The 18,814-nt window shown below is 34.6% G+C and overlaps 1 protein-coding gene and 1 long non-coding RNA gene across 2 annotated transcripts in view; both read left to right on the forward strand.

Annotated features, from left to right (window-relative positions):
* LOC149416084 (uncharacterized) overlaps positions 1 to 18,814 on the forward strand; it is a 63,380-nt gene that overhangs the window by 26,834 nt on the left and 17,732 nt on the right. The gene's annotated exons all lie outside the window — the stretch shown is intronic.
* Positions 861 to 18,814, forward strand: part of LOC149416086 (solute carrier family 25 member 44) — a 28,134-nt gene continuing 10,180 nt past the window's right edge. The window contains exons 1-2 of the mRNA XM_089642051.1: positions 861 to 1,051; positions 9,530 to 10,319. Of these exons, the coding sequence (XP_089498177.1) occupies positions 10,208 to 10,319 (112 nt within the window). The 5' untranslated portion in view covers positions 861 to 1,051; positions 9,530 to 10,207. The remainder of the gene's footprint in view (positions 1,052 to 9,529; positions 10,320 to 18,814) is intronic.

Consider the following 18,814-nt stretch of genomic DNA (forward strand, 5'->3'; position numbering starts at 1 on the left):
GAGTAGGCAAAATTTGAAGTGTGCTAATCGGTAGTTCTTACTGTAGGTCTTACTGTTGCTTTTTTAATATTTTTGTCAAGTTGCTATATGGTAGAAAACCTGACAACCCAATCATTTTAATAAAATTCCAGAGTTCACTGATAAACCGGCAGTAACTACATAAATACTTGAAAAACCACATAAGGGCATTCAAATAAATATTTTTTAAGGATTAAATTAATTTGCAAAATTTAAAATTGTTGTAATGCTCCAACGACGATTTGCTTGAATCAGAAACTTATCATTGTAATTATTTTAAAAACATGCGTACGTATTATTATAATTAATTGGGCGTGGCATGTATATTGTATGTTGGGCTGACACACTAAGCAATAATCTTTCTCAGAAGTGGGGTCTAATCACTTGAGGAACTGCTGCGTAATATTATTTCTTTGTATGGGAGCTGACACTTTGACAGATGACAGCCGCGAAATTACGGCGCTCCGTAAATTGTTCTGAATTCTTCTCCTGCCGTAGGTAGGAGAGGGGGTCGCATAATTTTCAAATATAGTCTGGTATAGCAGATCACAGCGTATATTATACACTGTACATACAGTGCCCACACTAATAACAAATCATATTTTTAGGTGTTTCAGGTCTGTATGAAATTGTATGACGAGCAATATGGAGTTATATAAAACACTTTGATCTTAAAGCGTAATCTGTCACCCCTTATGGCCATGTAAAATAAAAGGCTTCAAGGCGTGAATAAATAAATCATTAAAAAACGCGAGTACTTATCTAGCCGAACTAATAAAATATATTTTTCATACTGGCAACACTTTACTCATGTTATCACTGGCGGCCAAGTTCGCGCAAGTGTCATTCTGGTCAGCTGACGGAAGTTTCCGTTTTTTTCCTTTCACATTGCGAAATATCATCTGAAACAATTCCCGAATTGCCACTAAAATTCACCAATTAGTTCTGCGTTTACCATTCTTCGTAACTTGATTCAGCAAATTGCGGAAAAAAACAGTTCTGCCCGTCAGGAAACATCGCCTTCAAAACGCAAGTAAGTCAAATCGCTAACCTTGATTCTGTGGTAGTTCTAGGTCGTGCTTACGAAATACTTATTACTATTATTATAGTTGATAACTCTCATTTTTAATCACGCCGCCTTGTTTATATGTTTTAATTTTAATTATATATCATATTTTGAATGACATATTTTAATTTAAACGCGATTTTGACACACGAGTGTTGCATCATGGTTTTTGACAGTGGTTGTGTGAAACGTCAATATTCGTGCGTGGCCTTGATTTGACGGCTATTTCGCCTTAAAATAACGATTGTCGTATCAATTATTCGCTTGTATAACCTATAAATAGCTTTGTTGATTAACCTCGTCTCAATCTTTTCATCCTAGGAAATAAATTTTCAACAGCACTATCAGAAATAAAAAAATAGAAATCATGAAATTATCAAGTATTTATGCTTCAAAAATGGCGAATGTTCGTTAAAATCATTTAATAATTATTTAATCATTTTTTGGGAAACATACAAATAGGTTTTTTTTGTCAGTTTTTATAAATTATTTGATAAACCCAAACTAAAAACCTATTTTGGTAATAAATTATCATAACCAATTATTAGTCACCTGTAATATCAATACAAATTGAAAATATCTTCCGAGTAAAAATAAATGCCACCAACGGGAATTGAACCCGCACCTTCTGATGTTCGGTCAGACGCTCGGGACTCCTAAGCCTCATCGGCTTATTTCCAACACGCCAAATAATTCAATATGTACTAGTAGTTCAATCAAAAATTACTGCTTATTATATTTTTTTCATTTGTAAACAACCAACTTTATTTTTGTAGGAAAGGTTTTGTTAGTGCGAAATTTCCCCACTAGATGGCTTCGAGACATTATATCTACATTTGTTGGTGAAATATTTTGACTTGTCAAATATTATTGTTTTTTTAATGGTATTTTATTTTTATTTTTTTATTATATAAGTACATTTTTGTTTATTTGTTACAATATATGATCAAATATTTCAAGACCCCTCTTCCATAGAAGCATTGGCTTGTGGCTGGAAATGAAGTGTACATTGTTTTATTACAGTATGTAGGTAATTAAAAATAAAATGATTTTAAACTTATTTGAAGAATGGAATGTTACTTAAGGAAACTAATTGAGATGAGTTATTCTTAAGATTAATTCAATTGGAAACATTTTTATTTTTTGTAAGTTTGTCTTTAAAATATTTTTTCACAGTGTTAATTATTTGGATGTTATCATTAATGTTTCTGATTTCTTCAGGTAGAATTCTTGCCCGGTAAGTGTAATAATTTTGAGCAAAGGAAGTGTTTAATTTTGGGCATGGAAAAATATATTTAAGTCGAGTACGGTTTTCAGTTAGAAATTGATACTTGTCTTTTTCTTTTATCATTTGAATTAATGCATTTTTAGTATAAAGATCTTTAAATGAAGGCACTTGAAATTCTTCGAATAATGATAAACTTATGTTTATTAGACAAGGTGCATAGCACAAAGGTTAGTAAATTTATTATCTTTTGTGCTAAGCATAAAAACCTTGTCTTATTAACATTAGTTTATCGTTAAAAAATAACCTAATTTAGGTTTGGTAAATTTTTAAGACATTAGCAATAGCGAAGCATTGCGGCGAATCCACAAGTCTCTTTATGTAAAGAGGAGTGCCTGTGGCGGGCGGTTGGACACTGGGCGTACAATGTGGATTTGATTTTTATACATATCATATTTATACATTACACATGACTGATGAAATTTTGTACATTTGATCTTCAAAATAAGAGGAAGGTCACTGTCTACATCTAAATTAAAAAAAAAAACTAAGGCCTGGACAACACCAGGGACCTCTGCATGCAAAATTGTACCTTTCCCAAGCTTAAACTTTCTAATTAAACTGCATTTACCTAAATCAGAGGTTCCCAAAGTGGTCAATATGGACCCCCAGGGGTTGATATCGGCATGCTAGGGGTCTATGTCAGCGAGAAAAAAATTTGGGGGTCCACGAGATTTAAATGGGGGTACATACGAGCGGAATCCCATTTACCTCAAGTCAACATTTAGGAGTTCCGTAAATGACACAATAGACCTAACACAAATATAAATATAATAGAATGAGAAATTACTTATTTGATATTTGTATTTTTATATTTCATAAAGTTGTTAATTGAGTCTACGTTCCTTTTCTGGTCAGAATTAATATATTTAAGCAAAACATTGCACATTGGAAGCCGCGAATTTTCCTAGTTCCCCAACTTGTTTTTGAAAAACGTCCAAGGTAATACTGACGTTCAACATTTAAATGTACTTCACACAGACTTAAAAACTAAATTTGAAGACATTTTGACTCTCGAAATGGAACGTTGAAGAATCGGATATCATGTGACAAGAAGAATTGACCGGAATAAGCACTGACAAAGAACTTAAAGGGCAGTTCTGTAGGGCTAGCTACAGAAAAAAATTCCCGTTGCTTATCCTGCTTCATTTTCATTTGGTGTAATACCTCACGAGGGTGCCCCTGTCTGCACAATGTAAAGACAGAGCAACTATACCGCCACCCGGTTGTTGGGCAGGCAAGGGAAGGGAATCTTTTTACTAAAAAAATAAATGATTATCTCATGGGATGTTAATAGTTTTAGGAAAATTCAATATTTGGCATGCAGGGGGTCTACGGAAAAAAATATATTTGGCAAGTGGTCTACGGGGCAAAAAAGTTTGTGAACCTCTGAACTAAATTAAAGTTACCTGTCAGATGTATGTTTTCTCTATAAAAGTTTGTACAGCGTACTTGAGATGAGTTTTCACAAAAAAAAGACGCTATTCAAATTATACAATTATTTATTACTAACTTTACCCCGCCACGCGTTACTGTGACTCAATCTGTCTGTGCAGATAGAGAAACAATAGCACGTTGTGCGTTTACGTCCAACAGATGACGCTGTCTTAAAAAAATGCATGTTTTTACCTGTTAGGTGAAATCTATATAATATAGGTATATAAAAACACACGCGTATTCGAATGTTAAACGTTGTGTTAAAATTTCAAAGCAATCGGTGAAGAATTTTTGGAGATATAGAATTTTGAACAAACGAACATTTACATTTTTATTTATATAGATAGATAAGTCATCGTCTAAAGCGCATTGCAGCCTAGAAAACAGATCGACAGTGATATGCATTTTATTTACTTGTTACCTTTAAAATAGATCAATTTTATATGGTCTAATACAAACTTCCAATTTGATATCATAGCATGGGGAGGAGCAAACGCTGCCGCCGTTGATCCAATATCTAAAGCTCAGAAACTTATAATAAAGATTATCCTCAAACTACCAATCACAAGCAGCTCGGATGAAATCTTTAGGAAATTCTGTGTTATGGACATTAGGCAACTTTATGCCAAAAACATACTAGCATACCTCTTCAAATACAAAACTACTTTTGACAATGTCCAAACTGCTAGTGATACTAGAACCAAACAAATCCCTTTTGCTAAAACAACTTTTGGCCAGAGAAATTTTAGATATTTTGCAACAAGGCTATATAATGCTCTCTCACTAGCCATTAGACTGAACGAATTTTTTTCGAAATATAAAACAGACATCAAGTCTTGGATCATCAGCCAAGACCATAGACATATGAATATTAGTAGACCTGCCCTAAGTGATTAAAAGCGTATTATTCCCCACTCCCCACACCGGTTCCATTGGAGCCGGCTGGGCTCGCGTATGGCTTCCCGTGAATCTTGAGAATGTGACGTCATCATTCTTGTTCGAACTAGCGTCGAGTTATGGTCGAGGCATTTTACGAAATAACACGGCAAAATGGTGGCTTAGCTATGAAAACTTGTAAAAATAGATGTGAAAAAGAGAATAAACCCAATTGTCGTATTACATTCCATATGTAAGCATTATTTTAAGCGTAATTACATCATATAATATGGATCAGTTTGTAGAAACATATACTATCACATCGAGATATATCTGTACGCATCGTTGGTTACTGGGAACTAAATTATGAACACTTATAAAAGTGTCTTAACTAAATACGTAAACAAAATATTCGACTCTGAAAATAGAAGAATTTTTTTTTTACCGAATTTGGACTTCGCAAATTTGTTCATAACGTGGCGAGTAATTTGCGCTCCCATGTAAAAATGTCTATTCATTCAAAAGCAGATTTTTCTTTTAAGAACTAAATGGTGATGTTATAATGCGAGATGCCTATATACTGCCGGATTGATTTATTGACGAATCACAGTCAGCTTTACCCCCTTCGTTCTTCAACAGTTGATTTTACCCCTCACCTTTAATTTCTAGTCTATATATTCATAAGACATAATTCAAGACAGATCCAAGATCAAAAATTTTATAAAAATCCCCTCTTAAGTATGTACTAGATGCTGATTAACCAATTTATTATTTTTTATCATTTTCACATTGTCATTTAATGTAATGAAATATTATATGCATCAAATAATATGTAAACATTAATTTATGTATTCAATACGTCTGTCTCGACACAGGTTTATCCTAGTGAGACAGACGTCGAAAAAAACCTGTAAAAAAACTTTATTTTGTTAATAAAAAAATAAAAAAAAAGATTACCAAAATCTCTGCCATAGGTCATCCCAAGTTGTTCGCTACGTTTGGTGACTTAGCAGGGGTGCCCGGGTTCATCTGGTGAGGTGTGTTCAGTCTGCGCCTACCCACTAGCTGAGTGGCGTGCAAGATCGGGAGAGGCCGGTTTGGGGAGACCCTTTCACCTCTCCATCTGGTCTCTCGACCAATCGCTTTACGCCGAAGTGAGAGTGATATATTCACATGTCCGTTACTCCTGGACACACTGATACCTAGATTTCTACACAACCCTCATACCCTTTACCAAATAATTTCCATTTAGTTTTAACGTGATTACTATGCGTATGCACTATTATGGGAAGTATTTTTAAATTTTTTTTTTATATTAACTCCACACAGGAGGCCCTGAAGAAAATAATTTCCCTCAGGGCCTATGTCATCTTTGAGGATGCTGTGTGGAGGGTCTTTTTGTGGAGAGGAAGGAGTGAACATGGGTCTTGAAGAGTCCCATGTTGTAAGAGGGAGGAAACACAGAGGCCGGCAGTTCGTTCCACAGCCGAGCTGTTGAACTTAAGAACGAATCGTAGAAGCGACCCGTTCTCATGTGACAAATGTCAACCGTGTACAAATGTTGGGCGCGCGTTTGGCGTGTATCCCGACTACGCACCGGTGCCGAAGGGATCAATGACGCTAGTTCCTCAGAGCATCTTCCATTGTAATACCGATAGAATAAGGACAGCATACCTACCTGACGCCTGTGCTCTAAAGATTGCAGTTCGTTTGTTAAGATTAGGGAATCTATCAAACGGACCGCCCGTTTTTGCACAGAGTCAAGGGTTTTTTTCAGGTATTTAGGGGCTCCGGACCAGAGATGGCTGCCAAATTCGACAGTAGGGCGCACTTGCGATTTGTACAGGGTCAGCAGTTGTGTACTATTAAAGTATCTGCGGGCCCTGTACAGTACGCCCAGCTTCTGAGAGGCCAACTTTACTCTGGCTTCGATGGAGCCCCCGTACCTGAGCTGGTCACTTATAGTTACACCAAGCATATCAATGGAAGGCCTGTTCGGAAGATTGCTTCCGTTGAAGGAGACTAGATTATGTTTTGTTGAGATGGGAAAGCTGACAGATATTGAAAGAAGGCTAGACGCAGGTAACTCCATTCATGGAGGACTGAACGCAGTTTTTTTTTTTTTTTTTTTGTGCATTACAGTTTGATGTAATCCTATTACAATACACATGAAATATACAAATCTTTAAATGAAACATTTTACAATAACCGTTATTTTAGAGTTTTTGCCTAAAATGACTCTTGAAATCTTTAAGGCGATGCACTACGTCGTGTAATATTTTAAATTGAGCCGCAATCAATAACAACCCTTACGTAGATGGCGATAAGGTTTAAATTCCCGCTTAACACCATCTACCTATTTTGATTTATGCAAGAAAAAAACATGGCCAAAAAGTGCCTTTTATTTTATTTTGTGGATGTTCAGGCATAAATATATATTTTTTTTTCGATCATTTTATAAATAACTTAATTTGCCACATTATACAATAAAATCATAACCGAAAATGGGTTCGTAAGTAGGAGATTTTGAACTTTAAAGCAGTTTTCATAGGCCTTATGCATTATTTTTTTCTGGGCTTATAAAAAGACTTATGTAAAAAAATACTCGATTATTTCAAAGGCCAAGATGTATTCTACTCGCAGTATTTAATTAAAGCATCTGAAACATAGACATATGAATATTAGTAGACCTGCCCTAAGTGATTAAAAGCGTATTATTTCCCACTCCCCATACCGGTTCCATTGGAGCCGGCTGGGCTCGCGTATGGCTTCCCGTGAATCTTGAGAATGTGACGTCATCATTCTTGTTGGAACTAGCGTCGAGCTATGGTCGAGGCATTTTATGAAATAACACGGCAAAATGGTTGCTTGTGCTATGAAAACTTGTAAAAATAGATGTGAAAAAGAGAATAAACCCAATTGTCGTATTACATTCCATATGTAAGCATCATTTTAAGCTTATTCACATCGTATAATATGAATCAGTTGTAGAAACATATACTATCACATCGAGATACATCTGGTCGAATGTAGCGATTCTCAAGTGTGCGCATCGTTGTTACTGGGAAGTAAATTATGAACACTTATTAAAGTGTCTTAACTAAATACGTATACAAAATATTCGACTCTGAAAATAGAAGAAATTTTTTTTTGCCGAATTTGGACTTCGCAAATTTGTTCATAACGTGGCGAGTAATTTGCGCTCCCATGTAAAAATGTCTATTCATTCAAAAGCAGATTTTACTTTTAAGAACTAAATGGTGATATTATAATGCGAGATGCCTATATACTGTCAGATTGATTTATTGACGAATCACACTCAGCTTTACCCCCTTCGTTCTTCAACAGTTGATTTTACCCCTCACCTTTAATTTCTAGTCTATATATTCATATGTCTGTGATCTGAAACATTTCTAGGCGTCCAAATTTTCAAACCAAAAACACATGATTTTGCATTACTACGTATGGCATCGCCTTAAGGCCAATGTTGAAAATGTCAACAGACCTAGAGGTATCATTTAGCAGCACCATACCTCTTGTCATGCTTTGCTGGGCCGTAACGTCCGTTGTTTTGTATGGAATACAGAGCAAGTCGTGGCGTCGAACCTGACGGTAGTTGTTGGGTACAAACAATTTATAGCATTCCAAGAGGTATGGGCTGTCAATGTAATAGTTCATGATTTTAAAAGCTGTTACTTGAAGGGTCCCATTTTTCCTAGATTGGAGACTTTCGTAGTGCGTTTCGGAGAGCAAATCTATGTGATGCATAAATCGTGGGTATTCGCCATGCGTTCTCATATTAAGATATCTTAGAATTTTTTTTTGAATTTGTTTTAATAATTCCATGTATTTTTGCTGGTATGGAGCCCAGACAGCAGAAGCGTATTCTAATTTAGATCGTATAAGGCAGTTGAACATCGATGTCATTGCTTCGGGCTTGGAGAATTGTTTGCTTATTCATCACAAATCCAAGAAGTTTATAACAAGATGACACCAATCCCACTATATGATCTGAAAAAGTATGTTTGGGATCAAATGTAACCCCGATAGTTAGTGCTAAAACGAAGCTAGCAGTCCCCAATTTAGTGCTGGTACCTATCCTGATGTATGGAAGTTAGGCATGGAACTGGCATAGAAAGGATGCAAGTAGACTGTATGCTGTAGCAATGAAATCCCTGAGGCGTGCGTGTGGTAAAACCATATATGATCATGTTAGAAATGTGGAGATCTGTTAGAAAGAGTGCAAGGCTGGGACGCTTAGATGGTTTGTGCGTGTAGAGCGAATGAGCGAAGAAAGGAGTGTAAGGAGAATATATGACTCAAATGTGAATGGTAGCAGAAGTCGGGGACGCGCCCGAGGAAGACATGGCACTATCAAGTGAATCAGATACTTGAGTCGGGCCATGTCAAGAGTCAGAATAATAGAAGAGTATGTATGAATGTGAATGAGGCAAGGAGTGTGTTTCAAGATTGAGTCCTCTCTGCCTACCCCTGCGGCGAAACGGCGTGATGTTTAGTTTGATTCACAGTTGATTTTGGCTTCACGAGAATGGGTCGCTTCTTCGACTCGTTTTTGTGTTACTCAACCTTAACCCCCTCACAACGCTGCCCAACATAGCTCCTCTACCTTTACACTGTACAGGCAGAGGCGCTCTTGTGAGGTGTAACATAAAAAAAAATTTGTTAGTTTACTGATATAGTCGTTTCTCATTGTTATCTAACTGCATACAAAGTGTTTTTAAAATAACATCTGCCTGTTAAGCATTTTCCGCTTATCAGTATATTTGCCAAAGTACTAATTGTATCTGGTTTGCAAATGAATAATGTGATATTTTTATTTATTTCAGATCGCGATGGCAACGACGGAAAGGTATTACAAAAGATGTAACTACAGATTACATCAAACTTTACTCAGCAAGAAAGAAGAAAATCTTTGACCAGAAAACCTTATACAGCTGTCTGAAACTTCATCACTTGTGTCTTCAGTTGATCAAGTTTCGAGAACGCAACCATTACAAATAAAACACCATTTGTAAAAAAAGCCGCCATCTTGGGAAAAGACCGGCAAATTCGTGAAAAGTCCACTATCTGGAAGAAAACAAGCGAAGAATTCGCGAAAAGTCCGCCATCTTGGAAAACAAGCCAAAAATTCGTGAAAAGTCCGCCATCTTGGAAAACAAGCGAAAAATTCGTGAAAAGTTCGCCATTTTAAAGAAAAAAAGCGGGAAGTTAATGAAAACTCCGCCATTTTGTAGAAAAAAAAGGCGGCAAAATGAAATTTGAGTTTTTCTTTTGGATGTTTTTATAACACTGTCAAATATTACTTAATCTTTAAGTAATAAAAATTAATTTTTTATTGTGATATTGGTTTACCAGTAAGAATGTTGAAAGATAGTACAAATTTTTTGCGTTTAACGGTGAAATCGTTTATTTTAAGTGTTTGTTTTAGTGAAAGTTAAGTGTTGAGTTCTTGTTGTCTTAATTTGTTATTGTGATATTATTATCCGTTAGTGAACGTTGACAAGATGGGGTCACCAATAGGAGAAACGCCACCTCCCCAGCTGATCACTACCATAGAATGGGAGATGATGGACAAATCTAAATTTTTTCCCCTTTCCATGCTGAGCAGTTTTTCTGGTGAGTTGAAATTAACTAACCTAACCTATATAAACTTAACTTTATTTTGATGTTCATGTTGAGAAGTTAATGATGCTCTATTGATTTTGATGCTGGTGATGATGTTCGTGTGAATGTTGCTGCTATTGTTGATGTATTGATGATGTTGTGTTGATTCTGATTTTGGTGATGAAGTTGGTTTTGATGCTTGTAATGTTGATTTTGTTGTTTGTGTTGTTATTGTCGTTGATTGAGATTTTGATGATGGATGTTCATGTGACTGTTGATACTGTTGTTGAGAAGTTGACGGTGACGTTTTGACAATGTTGTGTTGATTTTAGAGCTGGTGATGTTTATTTTGATATTTTTTATGCTTATTTTCTTGTTTGTGTTATTGTTGTAGAGATTTTGATGATGGATTTTCATGTGAATGTGGATGTTGTTGAGAAGTTGATAACGATGTTGTGTTCATATTAATGTTGGTGATTATTTTGGCTTCGACGTTGTTTTGATGTTTGTGGTGTTATTGTCGTCGATGTTGTTGGGATTTTGATGATGGATGTTCATGTGAATGTTCGTGCTCTTGTTGATGTATTGATATTGATGTTATTGAGATGTTGATGCTGTTGTTTTGATGATTTTGTATCATTCTCTTTCCGGGTATTCTTCTTTTCCTGTCAGTGCGGGCATTTGATCGTAGAGATCAAATCATAGATCAATATGAGTTGAAAAATGAATATAAATACATATTGATGGATTACCTCATTGGGCTCAAATTAAATCCTTGATGTTATTAAGATTTAAATAAATTGCTGATAATGAATGTGATTTATTTTCCTTATCTCTAAATAGTATAAAATAAAGTTGCTATCTGCGTCTGTCTGTTTGTGCGCTTAGTTCTTCTAAACTACGCAACGGATTTTGATAAGGGTCCTGGGTTCGAGTCCTAGATGTGACCGTATCCTTTTCTGATTTTTCTGTTTCAGATTTTCGTTTAGAAATCGCTAATATTGTCTTCAATAATTAAGGAAATAAACAAGTTGCAAGGTCCCCGGAGCGGACGTGACTGGAAGCGAAATGAATCTGAACAGTTTACAACAACTCGCATTGTAATATCACCATTTAGTCTGCGAAAATAAAATCTTGCTTACGAATTACTAGTTCCTTTTACAAAGGCGCGCAAATTGCTGGCTGTGTAAAAAACTTAACAACAAATACTAAATCGGGGGAACGAAAGTTACACTATTTATGTATCCAACGCAATGCTACCCAAAAGCCACAATTCAATTCAATATACACAATTTTAGAGAATTAGTTTTAGGAAAATAATAACTATGGTCAAAGTTTTTATTTTTTAAATTCTAGATAGTATAGATTAAGTAAACGTACATTAACCACTCGGAACATTAGAATGTCAAAAGACGTAAATATGATAATAGCGGTCAAGACATTAGAACGTCTTTTCACGTAAACGCGCGAGATATTACAAAAATCGATTTATTTCCATCACTAGTATACGGATTGCCATGATTTAAAAAACAAAGTGTCGATAATGAATAACGATACGCGTTTGTTTTCAACAATATCTATGGAACGTAGAACTGCATTATCTAAGCCGATTGAATCTGTCATATTGTTCGTTCATAATTTATTGCGTTTCTAAATAATTTATTAAAAATATTTTAGTTTGGACGGTTAATATTTTGAGGTGACTAATAGTTTTTAAATATATTTCTTCAATATATAAAGTGTTATTTCTTTATGATACTCAGAAAAAAGTACATTTTTCACAGCTTTGAAATAATGGTTATCGATTCTTACATATTTTTGACGTTTTCAAAAAATATATATTTAGAAACGCAAATAATTACTTATAACAACTTAATGCGATAGTGGATTTCATAATCTTTCCAAAACATTTTTTAGAATGAGGCTACGTTTCCCAAGACGTGAGTTATGATGCTTTTAGCAAAACTCGTAAATAACACAAAAATTATCACGTTTTGACAGTTCTCAAAGGAACACGTAGTATATAAATGTCTTTGTCTGAGAGGTTAAGGGTACAATATATAATTATCTGATTTCAAGGAGTTAATTTGCTTTTTGAATTGTTCATATTTCAATGTTTCGGTTACATTAATTTTGTTTTTGGACAATAATATATTACTATGCATAAAACCTTGTCTTATAAACATTAGTTTATCATTAAAAAAATAATAATATTTGACAAGTCAAAATATTTCACCAACAAATGTAGATATAGTATGTCTCGACGCCATCTAGTGGGAAATTTTGCACTAACAAAGCCTTTCCTACAAAAATAAAGTTGGTTTTTTAAAGGTGAAACAAATATAATTAGCAGTAGGAATAGGAATTAGAAGCAATAGGAATCAGAGGAAATCTACTAAATTTGTTTAAAAATTATCTATCTAATAGACATATCTGTGTAAAAATATTTGAAAAACTGAGTGGGAAAAAAAATATGTACGCCGGTGTCCCGCAGGGGTCAATTTTGGGACCCACCCTGCTCATGCGAAACGATTGAGCTAGTAAACGAATACGTTTATTTGGGCGTGACTGTTGATTGCTACTTTAAATGGGACATACAAATACACAAAATTTGTAAACGGCTGCGGGGGCGATAGTGGGTAGAATATACAAATTGAAGTGTTTCGTTCCTGTGAATACCTTAAGAATTATTTACATGTCACTCGCGGAATCAACTTTAAGATATGGAATAACAACTTGGGGACATTCTTGCAAAACAAATTTAAATTACGCACAATTAGTGATGTAGACCCGGGAATATTCCCCGGGGAATATTCCCGGGAACAGGAATATTCCCGGGAATATTCCCCGACCCGAAATAAATTCCCGAAAACGGGGAATTTATTTTATTTTTAATAAAATGGTTTCTACACTTCTCTTGGATGCCTTATTGAGTGTTAGCATGTAAAGTAAGCCTGCAAACATTTGCAGTAAACGAAGCTGCCTCATCTTTACTTCGTGATATGAAGAACAGCCTGTTGGACGATGATGTTTACTGGAAAAGAGTGACATCATTAGACAATGTTCTGCGACCGATTGTTTCCTGGATTACACAGCTAGAGGGAGACGATCCACTAACACACAAAGCATTGTATGCTTTTGAGGATTTTGAGAGCAGTCTAAGTAAAACTCTTTCAACGTCTCTACTGTCACATGCCGAAGAGAAGCAAATACTGGAAAAGGCGGCGCAGCGCAAAGAATTTGCTATTGCTCCAATATATCTGGCTGCTGCCCTCCTAGATCCAGGTTCCCAAGGACATCTGCTAAGCCACGCACAGCAACTTCAAGCACTTGAATTCATTGACCAAGTAGCAAGTCATATGGAGACTGTTGATAGTGCAAATGTTTTTGTGAATCATGGAGCAAGGCATTCCTATGGAAGTGTGTCAATAAAATCACGCCAGTGACCTGGTGGAAGGGGATGTGCGGATGTTCTGATTTGTCACAGGTTGCCATATGAATATTGACTGCTCCCATTACTTCAGCAGCCACTGAGAGATCTTTTAGCTCGTTTAGTCCCATTCATACAACACGGAGGAATCGTCTAACAACTCAAGGAGCAGGGAAAATAACATTTATGGCACACAATTGGAAACTTCTTTCCTCTGAAAGAGGCTCTCAAGTTGCTCCCACGAAAACCCTTTCTTCCACGGATGAGCAGATTGCTTCGCATCATAACGTTTCAAACTTATCTGGTACTCGCAAACGCAAACATCCAATTGACTGTGCTGAGGAAGAAGAAAACGTAGATAATTCTGAGTTGGCAACAACTTCGTCCGGGTCAGATGAAGATGAAGAAGAAGAAGAAGTAGAATATGAAGGTGAAAGTGGAAGCGAAGTTGATAGTGTCAGTGTCCAATCGGTATCATCAGATGAACAGTACCGATCTGTGAAGTTGTGTCATTTTTACAGTTTTACGATTGATTTTTTATATGTACCGTTTACTAGCATAGAGTGTATATAGGCTACTAATACTGTACAGTATACAATTATATAGAGATACTACTCACTTTAAAATAATTTTGATCGGTGTTTTTTTGTTATTTTTCTCTTGGATCCTATTCCTATATATATGGGAATAGTTTTTATGGATCTATCCTGCTCTCTATGTACCATATGTGTGTATATTTTATTTTTTATTTAATAAATATTATTCTTTTTGAGGTATTAAGTTGTTTAAATCAAAATTCCCAAACTTTCCCGTCCAGGGGAATATTCCTGGGAATATTCCCCAGAAATAAATTCCCGGGAATTTATACATCACTACGCACAATCAATACAAAATTCTATCGTTAAATTACTAGTTAAAAAAAATATTTTTTCGCAGAGACGAAACATTTCACTTTTGTATCAAAATTTAACAGTTTTGCCGGTGCAGGCCTTATTGTGGTATAAAATATTGATTCAGCACATATCTGACTCTGAGTATAAGAGGAAAGTTGAACATGGGCACAATACTAGGTTCACAAAGAATGAAGGCATGCTTGTACCTAAACATAATAATAAATACGGACAGCGAACCCTTGAGTATAATGTGCCTAAAATATATAATATGCTACCTGGTAATATTAAGAAATGCGAATTTCCAAATAGAGTCAGATATTTGCTGAAAACATGGCTACTAGGTAGAAATAATTTGTATTAGGCGATTTAATGTGTAAGTTTATTGTTATTGTATAAATTAAGGTCTAAGTTGTAATCTGTAAAAAGTTGTAATAAAAATCCTGTTTGACAAACTACTTAACTGTAGTTTAACGGGATATATATGAAATAAATAAAAAAAAGAAGTTATTGTTGATTGAAGTACTAGTACATGTTGAATTATTTGGTGGGTTGGAAATAATCCGACTTAGCTCAGTGATCCAGAGCACCTCACACCTAAATACAAGTAGGTGATTCGAGCCGTGGTAGTTCCTAGCATTGAGATGGCCATTAGGCCCTTTGTTTTGAATCTATTGCTTATGCTATCTAAGAGGTGATTTTAATTTATGATATATTCTATATAAATCTCTACATATTATAACACAAAGTCACTATCTGCTTCTGTGTGTTTGTGCGCTTAGTTCTTCTGAACTACGCAATGGATTTTGATAAAGTTTTCACTATCATTTAGAAAATTTCTTCCGGAAGGTTTACATATACACGGTGTCCGGAAACTCGTAGTACAAGCGGGAAACTGGAGAATCTACACCACATGGGGAACCCAAATAAACATAAAGTTTTTTGATTTGAGCATTTTCAAAAAAAAAAAAAAACAAAAAAAATATATTTATCGGCTATTTTAGGGTTAAAGTTTTTTCTGGTGTTTAGGGTTGAACAACAGATGTTTTAACCCTGCAGAGCAGAAATAGTTTATGATTACACCGGATTAAATGAAGGGTGATTTCAAAATAATGCTTCAAATCCGAGTTTCTTCATTTGTTTTACTTTCAAATAGTTTTAATTAGTTGGGTACTTTGATCTTCAGTAATAATTTATAAGAATTTGATTAAAAAAAAAATAAAAAAATCAACTTCTAACTCGATTTACTCGATAACGAAAGCTCAAATCAAAAAAAAATATACTACAAAATCGACTCCAAATGTGATGTAGATTCACCAGTTTCCCGCTTGTACTACGAGTTTCCGGACACCCTGTATAATACATGGATATTATATTTATATATTTATTGAAAGTAGAGAAAAGTTGAGCAACGCTGGGTACCCGTCAGCTAGTTTGCGTTTCTTTTATACAATTCTGTGATAGTTGGTACATTAAATTCCCGAAATATCTCTAAAGTTGGGATGTCAATTGATTTCCTAAGGATAATTTTAATATTTATTCTTTGAATTGTTATTATGGACTGTAAGGTAACTTTAAGTAGACAATTTTGATAGTTTTCTTATTTAATATGTTGCGTACATTGATGTATTATACTAGATTAGCCCTGTCTAGTTAAATTCATTTTAAAAATAACGCCACGTAGCGTACGCCACAAATATGGAGATGAACTTAACAACCCAACTCTGTTTAAACTCCTTGTACAAGCGTTCAAACTCGTAAGCGAAACCACGGAGAATTTGTTGTCAGAGGTGTTAATATGGACATAATTCAAATTTAAATATTTGGAACTGGGTTATTTTTGTGATTGAAAAAATGAACTTGCCCAGCATAGCTGTGAAGCAAAATAGACCAACAAAAGGTAAAACGCAATGCACAGTGCCCATTTCGCATTGCGACATAATGCGTGGGCCTTTTCATAAATGTGCATGTGAACCAAACCAAAATTGTGTTGGGGTTATTTTTAAATGAATATGCCGTGTCTAGTCTAATTTAGTCTAATTTAGTCTGTGGTTGCGTATGTTTATATTTCCGACTTTATGTCCGGGTTAAATCTTCCCACGGGAAAAACTAAACCCTTCCACACACTTTTCCACAAATGATCATCTAGTCAATTCACATTATGCAAGTGCATTATATAAGCATAATAAATACAAAACAATACAAGAACAACACGTCAACTCACCAGAGATCAAATGGGAAAATAATTCACCGACTCCAGATATTTTCATATCAGAGGGTTCGGCTCGGTAGAACTTCTAACAGGGCCTATAAATCCTACTGATCTCTCAGTATAAATATTTAAAAAATCTTTCATAATCCTACATGTGTTTAAAATGACTGATTTTTGCATTTTTATATATAAATTCTTTGACAGATCTAATACGCCTAAATTTTTTATGAGGGAGCTATGTATAATGCCAGTAGCCGAAATAACAAATGATAATATTTTTATAGTCTGAGAATGCCAAATTCTTTTAATCTCATTTCCTAAATCTGTGTATTTTCTTATTTTTTCAGAAACAGATTTTTGAATATTACAGGAATTTTGAATAGCGACATCAATGATTTAAGTTATTTTTTTAATTTTGTCATGTAAAACTATATCGGGTCTATTATGACTAATCGTTCGGTCTGTTAGTATAGTTTTATCATAATATATTTTATTAAATTCATTTTCTAAAAATGAATTTGGTTCGTATTCATAATATGGTACTATATTACGGCAGTCAAACAAGTTATGTTTAATTACCAAACTTTGGTGAATTATTTTTAAAACTTGATTGTGCCTAAATGTATACTCGGACGGTGCTAATATAGAACATCCCGATATAATATGTTCTATAGTTTCCGGAAAAGCCAAACATTTTCTACATAAATCAACAATTTGATTTGTATATTTGATTACGTGCTTCCTATAATTTTTAGTATTAATGACTGTATCCTGAATGGCAAGCATAAATCCTTCTATTTCTGCGCTCAACTCTCCAATACTCAACTATTTGTTTGACGAAAATTTGTCAACATACGTTTGGTTGAGATAATTGAAGTGTTTTGCGTGTATAATTTTATTTGATCAGGAATCTAATAATTCCTGGTTTGGATTCATAAAAATGTTGGCATTCTCATCGTATAAATTTAAAGGTGCAATGTTTCTATCTGCCTTGCAAATTATTTTGTGCATTTCTGAGCTATTAACTTTCCTATGGAAAAAAGTTCTTAGCATTTCTACCTGATTATGTTTCAAAGAAGTTATTTTGACTATACCTCTACCTCCTAAATTTCTAGGTAAATTAATTCGTTCTATAGCTTATTATTATTTATTATGTGGTGGACTGTGAATTACATTATGATAAAAATAAATACATCATTACATTCTTTGCATACATTACTGTTATCTTTAGATACATTATTTTGTGTAAATATATCGATCGTTGGATTCATTAGTCACACAACTTCAAATACTCATTTTTGAGATAATGAGTATAGCAATATTCTAATGGCCATCATAAATCAGATATTATTATTTGAGAGTTTTTGATTTTGTAACTAACTAACCTAACCTAACATAACTGACGTCACACCGTTTTCCCGAGTAGTCGGCAGAGAAGATAGACTCCTCGCTCCATTCACATTCATATATTATTTTGGATTCCAAAATTTAATTTTGTTTCTCACAGTAACAATTAAGACTTGTTCCCGATTTGACTCTTATTTTAAATATTTTTAATGGAATTATAGACAGCCCTTATTTATTGAGTCTAATCACCTCAACTTACCAACTAGAACTATTCAATCGAAAATTCTTTTTAATTGCAACAATAATATCAGGACTGAGTCATTTAGATACTCGCTTGTGACTAGATTGCATCCAGTTGACAACACTTTGGCAGAAATAGTAGATGTGTTCAACTGCACGGAATATAGTTACAAGAAGGTTATAATCACATATAATTGATTTAAAAAAAAAAATTGTTTTAAACCACTTTATTGAGTTATATAGCTCGGCCGTTGTCATACATCAACAGTTATCACTTAGAATCACCTCCTGAAGTTAGTGCACTTTACCCCCGGACACCTTGTATATATAAATCAATAAATAAATATATCTAAACTACCTGTACCCCGCCACGCGTTGCTGTGGCTCA

This window comes from Hesperophylax consimilis, chromosome 17 (genome assembly GCF_061612785.1).
Source record: "Hesperophylax consimilis isolate HC1 chromosome 17, BYU_Hcon_1.0, whole genome shotgun sequence".
NCBI lineage: Eukaryota > Metazoa > Arthropoda > Insecta > Trichoptera > Limnephilidae > Hesperophylax > Hesperophylax consimilis.